A 23,846-nucleotide genomic window follows, 5' to 3' on the forward strand; every position below is an offset into this window, starting at 1 on the left:
GGTTCCAGAATAATCACACCCTCAGGCTCCTTTCTTGTGCCTTCAGCGTCCTTATGGTGCCATGTCTTGGTCCAAGACATTTTCCCTAGCTCTCTCCATCATCTCCACGTTTTTGCCAGCAGGAACTAGAGAAAAACAAAGGAAGGTGAGCCCCTCCGTTCAACAAGACTTCTTGCAAGCACCACACAAGGATTCCACTTACATTTCATTGTCACAGGGCCATGCATAGCTGCAAAGGAAGCTACAAATGTCCTCCTTGAGCCAGCTAGAGGGGCCCATTTTTCAGCACAAAAGGAAAATGAGTGTAGGAGGGTAGCTTGAGGTTTCTGCCACTAAGGGAAACGGACATTAATCAAATATTTTCATCTTGTGACTAAGAAGTTCCCAGGAAAAAAGAAAAATCATCAGACTGGTTAAAGTCAGTTTATACTGATGAATTCATTCCCTTAGTTACACACTGACACAGCAAATATTTTTGAATATTTAGAATACCATTTAACTAAAAGATATCTCAAGAGGGATTGAAAAATGCATTAGTCATGAACTAATCAAGGAGATTACTATCTAGAAGGTAGATACAATACACATTAGAGAAATAAATTTTAAAGTGGTATCCCATAAAGAAAGTATAAACAAAATGCTTTGGCAGTTCAGAATCAGAAGGTTCTTGGAACTTTATAGGTAAGCTGACTTTTGAACTTGACTTTAACATATATTTAGGGTTTGGATATATGAAGATGGTAAAGGCATCATGAAATTGTGGGAAAAGTACAAGTATGTAAAAAAAGTATATTTCATTTTTACTTCAGTCTTTGCTAATAGAAAGATCTGAGATCATTTAACCTCTCTGTGGGCTTGTGCAAAGCAGCTCTTCCTACATGGCTCCCTCAAAGGGAAGTTATAAGGATCAATAAGTAAAAGTACTGGGCAAACCACAAATCACTGAGCAAACTATGGGGGTTTTTCCCCTCTTTTTAACAACTTTAGACAGCAAATTCTCGGAAAATGGTAATTGAATAATGACAGAGCAGCGTAAACAAAGACACATGATTAAGGGAGAGAGATTTAGGTAAAAAAGAAGCAATTAATTGGGTTTGACTGAACAATAGAGTAGATGAGGGATGGTTATAGGGCGTGAGTTTCATTTGGAAGGTTTCGTGTCATGCTGAAGAGTTTGTATTTAATTTGGGGGACAGATGTCATTAGAGAATTGTTGAGCCCATGGCTCATGAAGATTAATTTTGTACCACTCTTTGGGGTAGATGTAAAGAGACCGATTTTAGTTAAGCAGCTATTGCAAGTGAAAAGGTAATGAAGGCCTAGATAGATGAATGGGTGTGGAAATGGGTGGAAGGGCAGATGGAAATAATTGATGTTTTAGGGTAAACCCAACAGAACTCACAAGAGTTTGGTAGAAAAGAAAAGAGTCAAAAATGACGGCAACATTTTGAGTAGAGGTGACAAGGAAGATGAAGGTGTCATCAGCAGATATTGGTCAGACAGAAAAAAAAAATAGGTTTGAGAAAGAAAACTTTGTTCACATTTCTAGCAAGAATGATGTTCAAGTAGTAATGTCTCACAAGCAGTTGCAGAATTAGGCTTGGAATTTGGGTCAGAATTGTACATTTTAGTTTAGAACATTTCCCATTAATAAAACCGTGGCAAATTTTATCTGGGTGGAAGAAATGTGACTCAGAATAACATGTTAAGGAATCACTTAGAGGTGGGGTGGTGTAGAAAAAAGAGAAGTCAGTGAAGGAGTTGAGAAGAATCAGAACAACCGTTGCAATTCAGCATGACTTAAGTGAATTGTTCAAAATATATTTAAAATATTGGTGATTAACAGGAAATAATATTCTGCTACTTCAGGGTTTGTATTTGACATGATGTAGCTGTAGTCAATCAATACCTTTACAGCAGGAAACCAATAATCAAAACATTAGCTTATTTGCATGATCTAACTAATTATTCATATTTTCAGTAATCAAACTTTATCGAGTTTAATTTTCCCCATATTATACATTAGGCAGTGATTAATACTGAAATGCCTTTCAGGAAAATAAGGTAAATGGAAATACTCCTCCTAATTCAGAAATGTTGCCATGGATGTTAAGATCCCACTGTTTGTAAGTGCATCTGAGGACTGAAGATACAGATATGCTCCCTCATTTGTGCTTGCCATGCTCCACACAGGAAAAGTGTGCTTTGAGTTGATATTCAAGCTGTCTGCCTGACCTAACACCACTGGTGACAGGATATGTTGAACTAATGGTGAGACTGTGGAACGAGAGGTACCCTCTTGAGTACTTCACCTTCCTTTCCCAAATTGATACTTTACTCTTCCATAGCCACACCCACCTTCTTCTCCTTCCAGTGCAAGGGTGGAAATGCAGATTTTAGTGCCCAGAGATCTACCCACTACACAAATTAACATGAGAAAACATCTTCGAAGATTGCAAGACAGTGGAGGAGAGAAGGTGTGATAAAGTGAAGATTGCTTCAAGCTTTTGGAACACTTTTAGTTGTAGTCATAAATCTGGAACTCCATATGAAAATTAATTTAGAAACCATCCTCTCTGATATATTAAAACCACAAGATTTCTGAAAGGATGAGAAGAAATGGGCTCAAAACAGATATGTTACAGACTGTACGTGTTTTGTAACTTGGGATTTATGTGAAGGAGAAATAAAGATAGCAATTAGTTACATACTTTTAGAAAGATCATTTAGTTGAAGTATGATTTTGCTAGTAAATGCTTTTCATTTACAAGGCTATAAAACATATAAGTTGGAATATGCACAGTAGTGCTTTATTTGGTGCCGGGTTGGGAAAGAAGACTGCCCGTTGTAGGATAGTGTCCACTTACGGATATCCATTACTCTGTGCCCATAATGGGAGCTGTTCTACATGCTAAAGGTCTAAAAACATATAGGACTTGAGGACTTTTGAGAGTAGGCCTGAAAAGAAATTCAGTATACACTGTCTCTTCTGTGTAGTTTCAAAAGTCAGTCCTAATTTTCATGGTACTCTCTGTCCTTGGCACAACTTTAAGGATATCCGTGAAAGCTAGTACTACTTCATAAAGAAGATCAGATTGTAGAAGTTACATGTACATATAAGAAGAGGCAACAACCATTTTAGTAAATGTGACTGAAGGCAACATGAATGGGCTAGATAAAACCATTATTGATTTGGGTAGACAACATTTGAAAAGGTATTTTTAATTATCTTTAACTGTAATCTTTTTTATGGAATATGTAAAATGTTGAATCAGCTGCTTAATACAGTGGGAAGTATCAAAGACTGGAATTAGGAGAGGTGGGTTGTATCTTTGGTTTTGGTCAAGTCATTTGATCTCTTTGGGTTTTACTCCTTCATTTATTCATTTATAATTATTTATATCCTTATTCCACAAACATTCAACAAGCTTGCACTATCATCACCCCCTCCCAGTGTTCCTCTTCCATAGACCGACGGTGTCACCAACAGCCTTTGCAGCTCTTGCATGTACCATTGAATAGTAAAAGCTGCTTTATGAGGGACATCACAGAAGGGAGAATCCTGAACTACTTTGGAAGGATTGGAGGAATACAGTTTGGATAATGGAAAAAATGTTGGTTCAGACTTAGAAAAGGCAGGTACAAATCATGAGGCCAGCTGGAGGTCTAGGATACCTTGAACTGTGCCTGAAGACTGAGAAGTAGCCAAAGTTGGAAAGGATCTAAAGGAGTGAAATTGACTAATAAGAGACCTCATGGTGGAGGCAATAAATGTGTACCAGAGAAGAACACAGGGCACATATGGGGACTCTGGACAGCCTCAATTTTAGTTTTAGGTGAATCTAACTAGATTGGTAAAATGACTAGAGGGAAAATGGTGGAAAATGATTTTATTATCATAAAAACAAAAACAAGAACCTATGACTAGGTTACTTAATTTGCCTTCACAATATTTTCATGTCACAACAACATTTGCAGACAGGTCATTGCCAAACATCTGACACTTTGTGGGATTTTCTTTTCTAATGAAACAGAATAAGATAACAGTATTACTTTTTCACTTCCAACGTGTAACTTTAACCATAGATCTTTTCCCCCACAGTCTTCTTGTTTTTCTCTCTTGTTTTGTGTGCTCTCTATCTGCCTGAATTCCTCAACCCCCCACCTTGGGATGAAAAAACTGAGCTGCTCCTATAAGCACCATGAAATATTCTCCATTATTTTAAGTTTGAAAATGCCAGAGAAATGTTAAGTGAAATTCTCCATACTCCTCTTATACAACACATTTGACCTCTAGATACCTTAAGAGCTTCATCCTCCAATGCTTTTAATTCTAATCCTTGCAGAGACAAAATTCATTGCTTGAATTACAAGAGTGAGTCTCATTAAGGCTAAAAACCAGTGACTCAGATAGCATAATGGATTAATATGTTGACCTTGCAATTTTAGAGCTTTACTTTCAAGTCTGACTGTGTAGTCATTTCAATAGTCAATCAATTGGTTAATACCAGCCTATCAGTGTTTTGAATCTGGTAGTTAGGAGATCATTTTGGCTAGTAATACCCTGTAAAACTTTAAACTGAGTACAAGAGTACACTTATTAACTCCCAAAGCCTTTCTTAAATGATCAAGATAAAACAAACAGGGTTTAATGAATTGCTGTGAATGTTGTAATCACTAATAATTGAATAATTTTGACAGACACTCTAATGAGCATCAGCATCTTGAAATTTACATTATATAAATATGATCATGATATAATACACAAATACATATATAAATAATATATTTCTGTATTTCACTAGCATAGAAAGACTGTAAATCTAATTAATCACATCTCAAGTAATGAAGTATGATGCTAACTGAATTCTCAAATTCTATTCTTTTGGTAGTCTTATGCTGTCCTCTAGGGTGATACATACTTTTAGGATTATTTTACCCCGATAAAATAAATGTGTATGTGACTCAGCAGAACATCTGGAAATCTAAAGAATTATTACTTTTTTGCCCAAAACATGTTTTGAAAATTACTCCTTTCCTATTTATTTATTTATTTATTTATTTATTGTAGATGCCAGATATACGAAACCCAGAAGGAGCTCAATACAGTTCCCATCCTCAGATGGCAGCCATGAGACCAAGGGGCCAGCCTGCAGACATCAGGCAGCAGCCAGGAATGATGCCACATGGCCAGCTGACTACCATTAACCAGTCACAGCTAAGTGCTCAACTTGGTTTGAATATGGGAGGAAGCAATGTTCCCCACAACTCACCATCTCCGCCTGGAAGCAAGTCTGCAACTCCTTCACCATCCAGTTCAGTGCATGAAGATGAAGGCGATGATACCTCTAAGGTATGAATAAGTTATTTTTAGGACCTATAGGAGACCATTCTTAGGTACCTTCTTTGACCTGTGCTGGGTACAAGTTTATATCGTCCAAGTGAAACATTGGTGGGAGACACCTGCTTTGTTAATGAAGCATGAGGTTACAAACAAACTGGATTAAACCATCTTCTTGTCCAATTACACTTTAAAGTCCCTGAGAAATCCTTTAAATATAGATGTGTTAAGCATAAAAGTTGCTTGCGCCTACAAAAGTTCGGGCCTGTATAGTCAATGTACCATTTTAAGAAGGCAGTATACTGGGGTACAATGAAGGGGTGTGTGTGTGTGTGTGTGTGTGTGTGTGTGTGAGAGAGAGAGAGAGAGAGAGAGAGAGAGAGAGAGGAGATGTTTGGTGATGATGTTAGATGAAACCTTTGTGGCCACCTGACCCAACCATTTCAAATTGAGGATGTGGAAAGTAAGTGCCAGGGATACTAGATGACTCCATTCCTCGTTGATTCATTGAATATCTTTTGTTAACTCCTTGCCAATATGGTTATTTGTGTGTCTGTCGCCAGCAGAGTCATTCTTTTAAGTTATCTGAATAAGAAGATGGGTTTTATGTCAGCCACTTTTTTTTCTTTTTACCATTGTGAGAATTTTGTTTTTGGAAAGTTAAACTATAAACATGCTACCAAAAGCAGCACTGTGCAATCCTGATATACATGGTTAACTTTCTAGTAACTCTGCTAATTTTTTTCAGTCTAGATAAATAGTGATTCATCAATTTATTTAGCCTGATGACAAAGATAAGATAGCTGCATTGACTATATTTTCCTATTTTTTGTATTCTTGATGTTCTGGCATTTGGAGCCTTAATCCTGGAAATTCAGAGCTAGCTAATTTTTAGAGATTGCAAACGACACTCCTGCTAGCCCCCTTTCTGTATACATGCCAACAATTCACAGCTGCATCCCAAACATCTCCTTTAAAAACTCTCACATACCAAGCCAGTGTTCCCTCTGCCCTACATCACCCCTAGGCCAAGTGTCAGACAATTAGGGATCACTCCTTATAGCCCATAGCCCACCAAAGTTATTCAAACTATCCAGTCCTAGGCTTACTCAGCATGCCAGCCTGCTTTGCCCATTCCTGCCCACAAAATCCCCAGTAAAGGCTCGGGGCATGCTCTGTCTTCTCCCTCTTTCTGTCTCCTGACCAACCTGGGTAGTTCCCTGTGTGGCCCTGTGTGCTATGCTGTGCTGTGCCTCCTCTTTTCAGGGATCTATGAGTGGAAACTTCTTCCTCACAATCATCATTTCCTTGTCTTCTGTCTTACCACACCTGACTGAAACAAATCCCAAGTACGTTTTAGAACAGCTGCAGAACCTAACACTGCCCAAGCCAGTCCCTCCATCCTTACCATCTCTCCCTGTTGTCAGTGAGTCAGCCTCTCATGAGTTAGGTGAAACGGCAGGAGGAATCTAATTGATATTCATAAATAATTGACTGGGCTGCTGAAAGCCTTGCCTTTAGCTGACCATTTCCAGGGCAATAATTTTCTTCAGAAAATACAGGTTATTCCAATGGCTCCAGGTACTCATTGGCTGTTAGATTACACCTAATGGCCAATGAGTACCTGAACCCAAATGTGAACACCAATAATTTGTTTGTGGACAGTGATTTAGATGTTGATTATGCATGAATAATTCAAATCAATTTGCTAAACACAGATGATATGTACTTTATTGTAAGGGGAAAAATTAATGTACTCTCATAGTAAAGATCAATTTGTGTATCTGGATTGTGTCTTTATCAGTATTCATTCCTGACATTTCAGGAAATTAAATGCAAAATTAGTAACATCCTCTGACAGTAAATTGTATACTGCATTATTCCTAATTACAATAACATTTTTCACAGTCTTCCACTTGTATGAGTAGAAGAGTAGGTAGAAATCTGAAATTCATTAACATTCATGGGTTCTGCCATTTGCTATTAACCTGTTAGGTCCATATTTTATAATTTTGCTAAAGCATGAATTTACATGTTTCCATACTGATATGAAACTTTGCCAGTGGGTGTCCTCTCCAATCATTCAATATCCACATCTTGAAATAATTTATAATTCTTCATTAGTGGACTGTGTCAGCATTGCATAGTAAAATTCATATTCTATAATGATAGATTATTGAATTATCGATGCATGAAAGTTTAGGGATTGATTTCTAAGACTGCATCCATTAAAATGACTTTTCTATCTGAACAAACATTGACACAAAGTCATGTGAAGTTTAAGTGTATTTTCCATCTCAAGAAAAGTCACCCTTCATTCCAATTCTATACACTGTTCTTCACGTTGTCTCCAATTCAAATCCTCCTATTCATTTATTTGAGTTATATTATTATATTTATTTAAGCTAGAAAAATCCTCTGATGAAAATGTTAAAGCATTCTTCATTACAGTTAAGGATTAAACTGGATTTTTCCCTTTACATATGAGTAGGATTTATGTGGAAAGTTGTAGTGCAACAGCTCCAGTTAAATGTGAAATAGCATTAAGTCAAAAAGATCATTTAAATCATTTCTAACAAGTGAACTAAAAAAGAATATTTAGTTCCACACCAGAAAAAGCTTTTAAAGCTTTCCTCTTAACACTTTGTGCTGTCTTTAAGCAATTACATATTGATTCCAGCTCATCTAATTGAACAATTAAATGAAATAAGTCTGTTTTGACAGAGAGGAATATTGTAAATACATCAGTAAAATAAATTATCACCTTATAAACACTACCCGTGATTTTGATTGCTAGGAAACTGTGTTGACAGCCTTAAGTCATAAATGAGACACAGTAAAGCATCAAAGAAACACAAACTTAGGCAGCTTGCGATTCTAAGCCTGTAATCCCGTATTTGTAATATAAGAGATACTTTAAGACACAAAAAGTATCTGGCATTACACGTATATTTTTGGCACAGTTTTCTCTTTAAGGAAATTATGGGTTAAGAATCACATTATATATTTTTCTATCCTTTTACTTTCTGCTTTTGTGTTGAAAATATCCATGTTTTATCTGACTGTCTCTTATAAATGTCATGTAGTTAAATGAGTTTTACTTTAAAATGAAACCTTTACTACATTTACATTAATATAAATATGAAAATGGCTTATTTTTCTAAGTATGTTGCTTTCTGTTTATGCCGCAAATATTTTATGTTTCTTTTTTTCCTCATCTTCTTTAAGATTGCTCTTATTTTTCTCATTACATTATTTCCCATTTTGAGATTAGAGATTTTATATTCTTTCTCTTCTTTCAGTAGCTGTCCCTGGAATACAACTATATAAAAGTCTAAAATTTACCAGTATCTTTACCTTCTTTCTTAGATTACTTTAACTCCATACACCTTCTGTTCAGTTTTTACTGGGGGCTGTTATCGTTGTTCATTCTAACTATAGTTTAATTGAATTCTGTAGCTGAATAAACTTCATGAAACGCTATTTTAATTATTTTATGAAGTTATTTTTCCTTTGGATTTATTCACCTATATATTTCTTTCACCTGACATCTTTTTCTTTATGCCTTTAAAATGTTCTTTCATGAAGGTCTGCAGGTAACATGCTTACCTTAAAAAACACATTTGCTGGGTATAGAATTCTAGATTGACAGTTATTTTCTTTCAGCATTTTGAAGATATTATATTATTCCACTGAATCCTTGTTTTCACTATTGCTTTTGAGGATTTACTGTCTTACTGTCTTTCCTTTGAAAGTAACCTGACTTTACTCTCTGACTGCTTTTGAGATCTTCCCTTGTCTTTGGTGTCCTGCAGCTTCACGGTGATATGTATGGGTTTCTTTGCATGCATTCTGATTGTAATCATTTCTGTCTGTCAGCAATTTGGGGGAAATTTTCATTCCTTATTTTTTTCAGATACTGCCTCTATCCCATTCTTGCTCCCTTCTTATGCTGTTATTCTGAGGGGATGAATATTAGACTTTCTCCTTTCCACAACTTTTTCATATTTTCTATTTCCTTGCCCCTCTGTATTACATTCTGATTAACATATTTTCCAGTTCATAATTCTCTTTTCAGCTATACCTAATCTGAAATGGTCTATTGCAGTTTTAATCTCAAATATTTTATATTTTTAGTTTCATTTGGTTCCTTCTCAAATGAGTTTGGACTTCTTTTTATAGTTGCTTGCTCTTTACCCATGTATTTAATCTCTTTTATTCTTTTAAGCATGTTAAACATATTTGTTTTATAGCTTCTTTTGCTAATTTCAATACATGAAGTATTCTGAAGTCTGAATATGTTGGTTTTAACAGCTTGTTTCATTTTGCTTTTCGTACTTTTGAAATGAGAATTAATATGTATTAGAACTTTGTAAGAATTCTTTTAGAGCTTGTTTAAAAGTGATTTCTCCGGGGATGATTTATATTTGTTTCTGCCACATATTTTGAACCATTACAATCAAGAACCACACTTGGCCTGAATTTTTTAGACCACCCACAAAGTGTATGTTCAGGCTACAAATCTTGCAAATGCTGGCTTTTGTTTGTGAATGAACACAAGAGATTTTGTTCCACTCTTCATTTGTATCAAAGTTCCAGAGCAGCCATTCTTGCATGTTCCAGTAGGTCACATACAAGGGAATGTTACTTCACCCTTGCACTGACGGTCTAATTCTTTTACCTCTTGATTTTAACAGGACCTCTCCCATTAAACATCTTGCTTTTGGCCAGGCATGGTGTTTGTCTTCTGTCTATTGCACTCTTAACTCAAATTCACACGAGGTTCAACAGTATCTTCAATATGAGAATTGCCTTTAATACGCTGCGTCTTCTCTGAGTTCGCTTAGTTTTTGCCTTTAAGAGTTTGTGACTAATTTGCTAGTTCATCAATGCATGTGCTCTGCCACACTAGACAGAAGCAGGAGGTTTTTTTCTCAAAGCAAATAGGATAAATCACTAGAGCAGCAATTAAATAAGCCTTGAGAGTAGGAGTTTTTATTTACCACTGCTCTGAAGACAAGAAGACTCCTGGAATAAAGTAGAAATGAGGAACAGACAGGTTTCTACAAATATTAAGTGAAATCAAACAGTGTTAGAGCCAAATGTCACGTCACTTTATCTAACTAGCAGTGGGACAGAATACTTAAAACTGGGACTTGGAAGTCTGGTATTTTCATCATTGAACTGTGCTTATATTGTAACTGTTCACTTTATATAGTATAATGTGTATGATACTTTTAAAGAATTTATTAGACCACAGCAATTAAACTAATGTATGCCTCTTATTTATTTAAAATAAAAGTATCCTATTTGTTAAGGCTGAGCCTAATAAACTAGTTCAGGAGAAAATGATAAAATTTAGTCAGACAGTTAGTACCTGATTCCAAATCATCTTTCCTGAAATTTATTCAAGTAATAATTATGCCAGGATATAGACATACCCTAGATGACTGAGCATACTTTATTCATTTATGGAATAAAAACAAAATGAGACTTAACATAGCCGCCTGGCATTTTATTCAGCGGGACCCCACCTCAACAGCTTGCCTTCTCTGTAAGCCTGTAAAAGCCCTCAATCCAAAAGAATAAGAAGTAAACATATTTCCCTACATCAGCAAATTTAGAAAAGACCAAGTGGATCTCATAAAATTGATAAACTTAACCAGTAGGTATATAAAATAACAACCAACCTTTTTTCTCACTTTAAAGTGATTTTTCTGGACATTAGCCCAAACTTCCTATTTCACATAAGGCCACTGAGTGCCTTTGCTGAACTCATTCAAAAGTCATACTCAGCTATGTTTGGCAGAATCAAAGATCCTTAAAAATGAAATTGCTTTACAAACTATGACACTGATACAATGCCCCACACTTGTGAATCATTTCAAAAGTATAGCACTTCATATGCATTTTTCTATAATTGATGTTTTGAGTCATAGAGCATATCGTTATTAAAGATAATAATAAACCCAATTGTAAAATGAAAGAAGTATTACAGCCTTGCTGATTTCACAGTAACTAGATGACTTACTTTCCATGCTTATTTGAATTTATTCTCATAAGGGGATTTTAGATGGCATAGTTTAGAAAAGAGAGAATGAATTTAAGTAGCAAAATTTTCACTCACTGAAACATCACAAAAAGTGCTGTTATATGCCCTGTTTCTATGGAGAGGAGTTTATAATATTTACTTTATATGATAAGAGTTATAAGTGGAGTTCTATGTTGTTTGTTCAGCCTATTATGCAGATGGTGCTTGATTAAAATCTATTTTAAACTACAGCGATTACTGCAAGATAGTGTGCATTAAACAGCTCTCCCAGCTCCATTAAAGGCTTTGGGACCGCAGCAGTTTATTTTAAATATGCTTATAGACGTTTCTAACTTCTCCAGGGACATTTCAATATCAGTGATTCTCTTTCCTTGGTAGTCTTATCTCCTGTGCTCTGGCTTCTTAAGAAATACTATTATCTAAGCAACACCGTTAGCACATGCTTTTTTAAAGTGAAAGATTATTGTTTTCTTGTGATAAATAAGTTAAATACATCTCTATAATTAACCAATAAGACATGACAGGGGTGAATTACCAGAAACCTTCGGGCACCTCTAGGGATTTGAGAAATAAATCTATGTCTTACGAGTAAGTTACATGAAGCCCATGTATCTGTGTAAAACTTATGTGTAATATTTATTTATGAATAATAATTATTTAGGTATTTGTGCACTTATGTATTCATCAGTGCTTTAACTGATGGTGAAATCAGTCTGTGGGTAATCAGGGTGACATTTAGGGCCTCAGCTCATCCATGTTTTAGTTGCTATGATTTTCATACAATTTTTATGTGTATTTCAAATTTTCTTTGCCTCATAAGTCTAAGCCTTTGCCCGGTGCTATAGAATACCAGAGCAGAAATGTAGAATGATCCATTGCATGTAAAACACTGTACCGATGCTATGAAGGATGTGAAGATTAATGGGACTTGCTCCTTACTTTCAATGTGCTTGTCATCGTGAGAAATTCACATTTTTGCATTATATGGTTTCTTCCATATTCTAGAGATTATGATGGAATAAAATTTAACTCTCCAGTCTTAGAACCCTGGTAACTTTACAAATACGGTATGTACTCTCAAGCAGTGTCCTGTACAAAATACTGTACTGTCTAATCCAGTAACTGCTAGTCATGTGTGACTGCTTCCATTTAAATTTAACCAATTAAAATTAAATTTAGAAATTCAATTTCTCAGTTGTACTAGCCACATTACAAGTGGCCTAGAGCCGTATGTGGTTAGCAGCTACCCTTTTAGACAGGGCAGAGAGCATATCTATCATCCTAGAAAATTTTACGAGACAGTGTACTCTAGACTTTAAAAGTCAAGGCCTTTCGGAAAGTTAGGATTTAAAATTATAAGTTTCCATCCATCTATGCAAAAAGTCAGGATCCAGACAATACTCAAAATTAAGGTCCAGGGACAGATTATAAATCCATTTAGCTAATTTTTCTACCACAGTCATATTTATCATCATTGTGTTTATTCCAAATAGTTTGTGGTCATAAGAGCCAAGTATCTTTCAAAGTGCATCCGTTACTGACATGAAAATGGATCCAAATTACAGCAGCATTTCTGTCTTCAAGGAGGCTTTGGACACAACAGTGATCATGTGTTTTTCACACATGTGATGAAGCTACTTCCAAAAGTAGACCTTACAAATTCCCAGTTCATCACACAGAATCTAAAATGGCAGCTCATTTCTGCATCCTTTCCGCACAAGAAAAACAAAAAATAAAAAATAAGATCCCCACAGATCAGGGGGCAATGCCCAGTGTTCCTAAGACAAACAGCTTTATATTCCATAGAGCAAAACCCAACTACTTGGGTACATGAGAGATCAAACTACAACAAAACTATTCTAAAGAGCAAAGATATTATGAATACTTACTAGTCCTTGATACAAGAACATTGAGCAATATAATAAACAATTCCCTCCAAAGTACATTTTATCTCATAAAAAATAGAGATCTTTCATGCATAGTTTTTCCCCTTATGTAAATCTTCAGTGGAAGTCAGGGCATTGTCTTAGATATGGTTCAGTTCTATGAGGGCAATTTTATAAATGGTCAGAATATTATGATCCAAGAATCTAACTGTGGTGATCTAGTTTAGTTATTGAAGGAGAGGCAGTGAATCTTGAGTAATGAATATTTTATGTATATCCTTTAGATTGTTCTTCTCAGATGCCAGTTTTCTTGCATGGCAGAAAATTCCAACCAAGGTTAGCATGAGTATTTAAAGGGAAGGCATAGTGTGATGTTAACTGAAAGCAGATCAATATGTTCTTGTTTTTAGGCATGGCAAAGACAAAGATGGTGTGATCTGATAAGACTGACTGGTAGTCTGCTTTAATGGGGGGCAACACCATAGCTTTACAGTCTAGTGCCTCTCAGGTACTCAATCAGATATACAATGGAAGCCCCAGAGTTACACTCCCTAATGCATAAATGATGTCTCCTGAGCCTTGAAAGTGTGGAGGTAGAAGTCATGAAATACTTGCTTCTATTAAACAAAACTTTAAGCAACATTGCATTCAGCTAGCCCTCCAGGACAAACCAGGAAAATAGGTAAAGCCTCCAGGCAACTAACAAAATGGATTGGCTGCGTGGAATTATTTAGCGTTTTCTATAGGGTTGCTATCCATTGCCTCAAAATGATAACTGGTGGTTTTCGTACGATTGAGCGCCTCTTACTGGCAGTAACAAGTTCTCCTGCTTCTTCAGGACATCTCTAAAAGTAGGGCCTGTTGTCAAATGCAAGAGGATGACTGTCCTCCTATCTGTTACAGCAAGGAATCACACATCCACTAGATCTAAAGCCTGTACCATACTGTCCAAATACCAACTTAAAAAGGAGGTAAGCATGATGATCAGTGGTTCAAACAAAATTCTGGACAATGAAGGAAGGAAATTCTCTTACACCATTTTGTGCCACTGTAACAGAATACCTGAAAGTCGGTAATTTACAAAGGACAGAGATATATTTCTTACAATTCTAGAGGCTCAAGAGGCCCTTGGCAAGAGCCTTCTTGCTGTGTCATCCCATGGTAGAAAGCAGAAAGACAAAGAGCACATGTATGACAGAGAGAGAGAGAGAGAGAAAGTTGTCTTTTTTCTGTCTTTTTTGTTCTATCTAGGACCACAGCCTATTAAAGGGTGCCTGGCCACATTGAGGGTCTATCTTCCCCACCCAGTCTGCTGACTCACCCCAGTCACCTCTGGAAACCACCCTCACAGACACACCCAGAAGTAATACTTTATCAGTTCTCTAGGAATTCCTTAATCCAATCAACTTGACACCTAAAATTAACCATCACAAAAACTATTTAAATAATGTGGGGAAATCTTTTAATAAGAGCGTTTAAATTGCATGATAGGAAATTTATCTCTATGATTGACATTTGATTATTTTCCAGAAAGATTGATATAATCTGTAATCATGGAGATTTCAATGTGTCAGATCATTAATTTTTTAATTAAAATTTAAAATGAGTCTAGGTAATATTCCATATGAATAAGCATTCACTTATTTCGGTACTTTGTTCCCGATTTCTCTCAATCTTTGATGAAATATGAGGATTACTCTTTTTGTAGCTTTATTGAGGTATAATTGACAAATAAAGTTGTATGTATTTCAAGTGTACAGCATGATGTTTTGATATATGTGTATGTTGTGAAATGATTACCTACAATAAGCTAATTAACCTATCTGTCACCTCACTTTTTTAAAAATGAGAATGCTTTAAACCTGCTCTCTTAACAAATTTCAAGTATACAACACAGTATTCACTATAGCCATTGTGCTGTATATTAGATCCCCAGAACTTATTCATCTTATAACTGAAAGCCTGTATCCTAGACCACTCTATCTTTAATATTCTTCATTGTGGATCTTGTTGGCTCCTTTTTTCTCCTTTTAAATAAATATTTTATGATTGTGAATGTAAGAATGGCCGTGTTTACAAAATATTATCATTTTGCATTATTATTTTTATTACTACTATAACAAATGTATAAACATTTACTATGTATCACATATCAGGTAGCACCATGATATGTGCTAGTGAGCAAAACCAGTGCCTTCATAGTGCCTACACGCAGACAGGAGTAGATCTAACAACCACATACATTATTGTATCATTACAAGTTTGATACATGCTATGAATGGAAATATACAGAACTAAATAAGCTTGACTTAAGTTTGAAATATCTTTGAGACTTGGAAATAGAGATGTCAATAACAGTTGTTTCTGTGTGTGCAAAACTGAGGGGAAACATGAACTTGACAACCATCCACCCACAGATAGTAATGGAAACCCTGCTTACGTGTGAGATTACCTAAGTGCGCTCACAAGAGAAGGGAGTTTACTGCAAAACAAATCAGGAATGCTACCAATTAATAGCCAGGTGGAAAAGGATGACCCTGAAATGATCCTGGAAACATCAGGGCCAGTGAGGTAGGAGTAGAACTCAGAGAGGGTGATGTTAGGGAACCAGTGGGAGAGAGGGACCTCACAGTGAGAATCAGGTAAGGGGGAGACACAAGCATCCACTGGATTCAGCAGTGTGGCCAGTGGAGATCTAATTGAGAGCTAAGTGACAGGAAAGCACGCTGAAGTAGGTTGCAGAGGTTGCATCAGGCCAGCACAGCCAACCATTTGGAGGAGTTTAGTTGTGAAAAGGAGAAAAATATGGCCATGGGTAGGCTTTGGGCACAGAAAAATTTTGCTTGTTTGTTTTGTCTCTCAGGATATCGAAATGCCAGTTGGAAGAGTAGAGTTCAGAGCGTGTGACTGAGGCCAGGCTCCCACCCCTAGGCATCTGCTTTAAACTGTGTAGAGTAAGACCTGGGCATCAGGGTATTAAAAGCTGACCAGGTGACTCTAATGTGCAGTCATGTTTGAGAAGCACCATTCTAGGTCATATATATGCCTATGTGTTTTAATACAGCATTGTTATGCCAGTTTGTCCAGTATCGAGCACCAGACATGCTGAGTCTCTGACAGATTTACATGGTGGCCAATGACTTCACAGGATCACCTCTGTGATCCATCTCAGGGAAGTTATCATCTAGCGTTAATCTACATTAGCTTGTCAACTTGGTTCACAGCATCCTGTCCCCCTGGGGTTCTTTGATCTGCTTCAGTAGACAATTTCAGAATGATAATATTTTTAGTAGATTGCTCGATAAAGACAAAGACAAAGAAATCACTTAGCTTTTTCTTATCTCTTTTTGGTATATCTTTCATACTGATTATAAGGTATCACATATTAATATTAAAGTATTTTCCATCCACTCATTCAATGAATTATTTTGAAAGTTTCTACCATGTCATAATTGATATTTGAATACCTTTTAAAGTGCTACACATATGTAAATATATACCATCTTAGTCATTATAAGATGGTGCCATACCTAGTTTTCACTAGAGGAAACAGAGGCCCGGAGAAACTAATTTAACCAAGGTAACAGCTAAAAATAGTAAAAAGAGGGCATGAAGCAAGGTCCTCTGAAATCATATCCACAGACCTCTCTGTACATCATGTTTCATCTCCAATGGTGGCAGTTATTTTACACAAATACCCCACCTAGCAATTTATCTAAATAAGACATATATTACATTATATCTGCAGAGAGAAGCCAACTACAACCACCACAATAGAAGGTGAGGGTACAGAAGCTGCCTTGACACTTCGTTAGTGGGCAAGGCATGTGGAAATTGAATCCTTCAGATGCAGCCCTATTTGTATTCATGTAGACTCATATTAATTTTAGAGCTGGAAATAAATCCTATCCACAATGCTTTATTTTAGAGGTGGATGAATTACTCTCACATCTAGTTAGTAACAAAGATAATATTCAAATGCAGCCATCTTAAATATGTTCAATGTGTAATCCCAGTTGTATCAGAATAACAATTAAAATTATCAAAATATTCATACTTTAGGAACATGGGAGAAAATATAATCTACTTTTAAACTGAGTAAAAACCTGTTCTAGAACGCTCTAGAATCTAATTTCTGGAGGTGCACTCTCCAATATGGTAGCCATTTGTCATATGTAGCTATTTAAATTTGAAAAGTTAAAAATTTAGCTCCTGATTAACTCTAGTCACATTTCAAGTGCTCACTAGCTTCATATGGTTAGTGGCTGCCATATAGAATAGTGCAAATCGTAGAACTTTTCCGTCATTGGAGAAAGTTCCATTGGACAGCACTGATCTAGGGTCTAGACCATACCATTCTTTAAACCATGAGCATCGCTGGGTTTTCCTGGCAGCATTCCATAGACCTAGGGGCAAAGTCAAAAGCCATTTGAATTTATTTATTGGACATGCTGCCCCCAAGGTTTGAAAGCCGTAATTAGAAAGACAAGGATGGCCAGGCACGGTGGCTCATGCCTGTAATCCCAGCACTTTGGGAGGCCAAGGCAAATGGATCATCAGGTCAGGAGATCAGGACCATCCTGGCCAACATGGTGAAAACCCATCTCCACTAAAATACAAAAAATTAGCCAGGTGTGGTGGCACGCGTCTGTAGTCCCAGCTGTTGGGGAGGCTGATGCAGGAGAATCGCTTGAACTCAGGAGGTGGAGGTTGCAGTGAGCTGAGATCATGCCACTGCACTCCAGCCTGGCGACAGAGCAAGACTCCATCAGGAAGGAAGGAAAGGAGGGAGGGAAGGAGGGAGGGAGGGAGATAACTTCCTTAGAAGAAAACAAGTTAGATTGTTCATCCAATGGTGTTACTACAAGAGAAATCTGCTGTTGACACAGTTACAGTGTAAGAGAAAAAGTTAGGAATGTTAAGGGATTATATTTAATAGTGAATAATATAAAAAGAGCCAACTTTTTTTAAAAGCTAGGTAAGTGGGGCCGGGCGCAGTGGCTCACGCCTGTAATCCCAGCACTTTGGGAGGCCGAGGCGGGTGGATCAAGAGGTCAGGAGATCAGGACCACCCTGGCTAACACAGTGAAACCCCGTCTCTACTAAAAATACAAAAAAATTAGCCGGGCGTAGTGGCGAGCGCCTGTAGTCCCAGCTACTCGGGAGGCTGAGGCAGGAGAATGGCGTGAACCCGGGAGGCGGAGCTTGCAGTGAGCCGAGATCGCGCCACTGCACTCCAGCCTGGGCAGCAGAGTGAGACTCCATCTCAAAAAAAAAAAAAAAAAAAAAAAAAAAGCTAGGTAAGTAAAGTTGGGAGTAGGATGAATATGAAGACTACTTGAAATATGCAGTTTCATCTGGGAAAAAATAAAAACAATAACAAAGCAATATGTCCCTTAGAAAAGCCTGTGTTTGAGTGATGTGAATGGGTGAGTGTATGTGTCTAAGTCTCAAAGGAAAACAACAATATATCTTGTCCCCAAATTGTCTCAGTTCCCCTATAATTCTATTTTTATTTCTCTTTCAGATCAATGGTGGAGAGAAGCGGCCTGCCTCCGATATGGGGAAAAAACCAAAAACTCCCAAAAAGAAGAAGAAGAAGGATCCCAATGAGCCCCAGAAGCCTGTGTCTGCCTATGCGTTATTCTTTCGTGATACTCAGGCCGCCATCAAGGGCCAAAATCCAAATGCTACCTTTGGTGAAGTCTCTAAAATTGTGGCTTCAATGTGGGATGGCTTAGGAGAAGAGCAGAAACAGGTAAGGGATTCTCAGCGGAGTGGGAATCCACATAAGCTGAGATGGTGCAGTCTGAAGAAATGACTTGCCAGGGCTTCTAGTAAATTCTTTAGATTCCAGAACAGATGCTGAGAATGTGTCCCCATCCAAACCAGAGTTTCTGAGATGTTCACATAATGTTGTACTCCTTTATTACTCCTCCATAAATAGCAGGTTGATTCCTTTGTTTCAAAGTTTATATAGTGTAGATACTTTTAGAAGCACTTTTACATATCTCAGCCAGGATTGCATTATTCCTTAATGTTGCCAATGTGAACATAAAGACTGAAAAAAAAAGTCCTAAAAGTATTTTGAAAATTGTCCACACCTCTCTCCAGCACTTACTATTTACCATTTTGTCATCAAAACCCTCTTTGCTCTTTGCTAAATGAACCTCAAATTCAAGGGTTTCCGCCCCTAGCCATTCCCTAAAGACTGCCGGGAGCTGTTATTCAATCCCCCATATGTTTTTACACCATATTTTTAGGCCGTGTTAAATGGGACCAGATGCCTGGTTTTTTCCTTCTCTCATGTATTGCTGTGGTGTGACTGAGGACCATGCTTAGGGAAGGTCACGTGAGACACCACGGACACAGCACAAATGGCTCAGAGGTCTTAAAGAGGACTGGAGTCACAGAGAGAGTGAGGGTTCAGTGAGAGGATGGAGCACACCTAAACAAAGAAGCAATGTTGATCCCACATTTCTAAACCAGGAACTAGATGGCCATGGTCACCGTCTAAAAAAATCTCAGCATCAGGCCGGGCGCGGTGGCTCAAGCCTGTAATCCCAGCACTTTGGGAGGCCGAGACGGGCGGATCACGAGGTCAGGAGATCGAGACCATCCTGGCTAACACAGTGAAACCCCATCTCTACTAAAAATACAAAAACTTAGCCGGGCGAGGTGGCAGGCGCCTGTAGTCCCAGCTACTCCGGAGGCTGAGGCAGGAGAATGGCGTGAACCCGGGAGGCGGAGCTTGCAGTGAGCTGAGATCCGGCCACTGCACTCCAGCCTGGGTGACAGAGCGAGACTCCGTCTCAAAAAAAAAAAAAAAAAAAAAAAAAAAAAAAAATCTCAGCATCACAAAGAAAAATTTAAAAGCATTCTCATTAAAATAAGTGATTGAAATAACTATGTAGATGCAGTTTCAGCCACTGCAGAATTCAGAATTGCATTAATGATGAACTAGTCTCATATTTTATTCTTAGAGACATCAATCTTACCTTATCATATCCAGGGATTTTATAAAATACAGAAAAGCCCACACCTATTTATGCATCTATAAGGATCTATATATTATGTTGATATTATATATTAATATCTGTAAGGTATAATGTCTTATAGTTTTCAAAGCAGTTTTGCATGATTTATTTGATTTGTTCTACTCAATACTCATAGATATACAGGGAAATTATTATCCAAATTTTGCAGATTACAAAATAGGGCCATATTAATTAAATTCATTCATTTGTTTATTCAACAAATATTTGTTGAGCGCGTATGTGCCAGGCAGTGTTCTAGGCACTGAGGATAGAACTGACAATAAGACAAACAGAACGCCATTGTGTTGAATGATTTATCTACAATTACATACCTGGTACATAGAATTACCATGAATAAAACTTGTCACTCAACTTACAATGCTTTTCCTAACAAACCCTATGAAATCAATGATGGGGATAATGACAAAACCAGTTGCTAAGGAAACATAGAACTTGCTCTTTCAGGTCCCTCCATTCTCTCTTTTCTGTAAGTCAAAACTGTCTTCTGCTATCTGAAATCTCTAGTATTTCCCTACGTCCTTTTCAAGATTGCCAGCCTGAAGGGGTACTGTCCTAGGAAAACACACAGGCCTGCCATATGGAGCTCTGTGTTGCAAGAGTTTTCTTTAAGAACAGGAAACACACCACCGAAACGTTCTCTGCACACTCGATTAAAATGCCTACTCACCATAAGAGGGTAGTTGACATTGTATTATGGGATTCTAATTGAAACCTAACATATTATTGCAGAATTTTAAAGCTAGTTTCTATTCTAACTTGGGTCAGTTTGCTCTCACACTGCCAAACCTGAGGTGTGGTTCCCAACTGATGTTGGACAATCAGGGCGAATTGTACAGTGACTTCACTTCTCCATTCAGCAGAGCCTCACTGAATGAGAAACTAAGTGTATTCCAACCAGCAATCCCAACCCCCTCCCTGTTCCCTTAATGTCACCTTAAGGCCTCCCTGCTCCACCCATGATGCCACGTATGAAAACGTAGCTTGCTCTCTGCTCCAGTAAGCCCTCTGTGCATTCTTGAATATGCACCTGGCTTCAGTACCATAAACTTTGTTGCTTTGTGAGACAAAATTTCCTGGAGAAAGCATCCCAAAAGCAATTCCCTTCCCTAGGGATTGGGTACAGCAATTCTTGTTTATCTGAAGACACATGATTCCCCTGTGAAGGCTCAGCCCCTCTTCCCTACCTAAGACTCAGTGACTGAACTGGGAGTATCGTTTCAAGGCTCATTTGTGCCTCTTTAGTGTCCACTTTGCCAAACACTTCATTTCTGGAAACATCAATTGCCTGCTCTGCCACTCACCTTACTTCTCTTATCTATCATCTGACCCCAGTTACATTTCATAATTATTTTCCATATTCAAGAGCAGTGGTTTTTAAAGAGGGAGGTCTGCAAAGGCCTTCCCTAGCCCATGACTGGTTCTTTACATTGTCAATATTAAAAAATAAATCCCCGTTCTCATGTTTCTGATGGAAAAGAGTAATGTTCTTATGATGAAAATCAGGTAGTTCCTCAAGGCAGTAAATATCAGGCAGCAGGTTTCTTCCCACTAATTCTATTATACTCTTTATTTTTAATATAGCAAGAGGAGAATATTAAGGTAGAATATTTTGCATTCATTTTGTCTGATCATCAAAGTTATTTACAGACCCCAAAAGTATAAGATTCACTACTGTCATGTTAAAAAGAGAAGTCACTCCCATTTTCCCATTCTGGCATTCAGAATCGAGGCTGGTCTCCCTAATGTGGATATAATTATGATTATGTGCAAGGCTTTTTAATTGTTTACGTATGATGGCAAATATTTTTCTCTTTCTCTTTTGTATGTTACTCTCTTGCAGGTTTCATATGTTGCCTAGTTTAGTAAGTAACTTGTAATGAGTCTACCTTTGGGTTGTCTCTCAATGAAAATAGGGTTTGGGAGAGCAAATTCATTTTATAAAGGATAAAGTTATATAATAGTTGACATATAAATCATTTGGTATCATAAAGCAATTTCTCAATCAAAATCCACTTGCTAAACAATTATGCCAAGATTGAGAGAAATAAATTTTTTATCTTACAAAAGTAAATATTTTAAAATTGGAACACTTGTTTAAGAGTTACTGAAACAAGGCATTGGGATGACCAAAACAGTTTTGGTCACTCTAAAATGATTTGTCCCCATGCTGTATGCTCCTTTGACTTCACAGAAGTCCAACGTGGCCTATCATTTGCAAGTAAAAGATGATCTTGCTTAATCAAGAGAGTGAGGCTGCAGATTATGCCAAAAGATATGGTGTAGGATACACGCTGGATGCAGGCCTGTGCCAGAACCAAGCAGGGAGAGGGTCAAATTAATGAAATCAGACACTGCTTACAAAAGGGAGCACACTGCACCGGCTGGACCACCGCTCTGCTGCTTCGCGGCAGCCCTTCTCTAGCAGTTTGCTAGAGTCATCAGCAGAGCAAACGTGCCTGCCTGAAATGCACATTTGGGCATCCAGAAAATTTCAGCAAAATATCCCAAAGTGTTATAATAGTAGATTACCACCTGTTCTCTCCCTTTATGTTAACTCATTGTGCCAACATACAATAATATCTCCGTTTCAAACTTAAATTAATTGTGTTTTATTCTCATTTAATATTCAAGTTGGGGAGCACACATACTGCTATGTATTTTTAAAAGAACATTCCTGGAGCAGATTCGAGGCATACTACTAAAATTCAAAATTTTGGACAAATATGCGTGTTACAGAACCAACCATGTGATGCTGTTGGCATTGTGTAGGCAGCTGGTTCCGGTGGAAGGCTAAGATTTCATGTGCCACAATTGTCCCAAAATCCTGTTGTCATCATAGCCCACAATTATGAACAGCTACAAATATAAACACAAACTGGGAAAAATGGACAAAATTATTGATGACTTACTGGGGGCCTCAGAAAATTACAATATTTAAGGAAAAACGGCTATTAGTGAGATTACAATTGAATGTTTTCTTGACAGCCAGAGGGAACATGACTAATAGAGCTGCTGTGTGTTTATATCACATGCTTCCTCATTGTGGAGTATAGGCGGGAGTAAGAAGCCACTGCAGAAGGGCAGATCTTTATTTTCAGAATCCATGGTGAGTGAGAAACAATATGTACTTTGGTTTCTGTGAAGAATCTTTCAAAGAAGAGAAATCAAAAGGAAGCTGAAAGAAGCGATAAAAATCCTCAAGGAACACAAAACCTCCCTTATGAATCATTCCTACCAAAGCCACTGAACAAACTCCACATATCAGAGATCTCCCCATTTTAATACTTTGGAAGATGGTACTGAATCTGGAATGGGAGCAGAATTGTGTTTGGGATTCCAACCGGGGGTTTTAAATGCTAATGACTCGTAAGACAATGGAGAGCCCATTTCAGAAGCATACTAAGTTGTTTAAAAGGCACCAGATGGAGAAGGAAATAAAACATAAGTATTGCTGTGATGTTGGTCTCTGCTACTTATCTTTCACTGACTGGAACCTACAGAGAAAGAAA

At 37.4% G+C, this 23,846-nt stretch overlaps 1 protein-coding gene across 1 annotated transcript in view; it reads left to right on the forward strand.

Moving 5' to 3' along the window:
- The window catches only part of TOX (thymocyte selection associated high mobility group box), a 313,432-nt gene that overhangs the window by 261,476 nt on the left and 28,110 nt on the right, over positions 1-23,846 (forward strand). The window contains exons 4-5 of the mRNA XM_050802262.1: positions 5,072-5,353; positions 18,807-19,037. Coding sequence (XP_050658219.1) covers positions 5,072-5,353; positions 18,807-19,037 — 513 coding nt within the window. The remainder of the gene's footprint in view (positions 1-5,071; positions 5,354-18,806; positions 19,038-23,846) is intronic.

Source organism: Macaca thibetana, chromosome 8, assembly GCF_024542745.1.
Source record: "Macaca thibetana thibetana isolate TM-01 chromosome 8, ASM2454274v1, whole genome shotgun sequence".
Classification (NCBI taxonomy): domain Eukaryota; kingdom Metazoa; phylum Chordata; class Mammalia; order Primates; family Cercopithecidae; genus Macaca; species Macaca thibetana.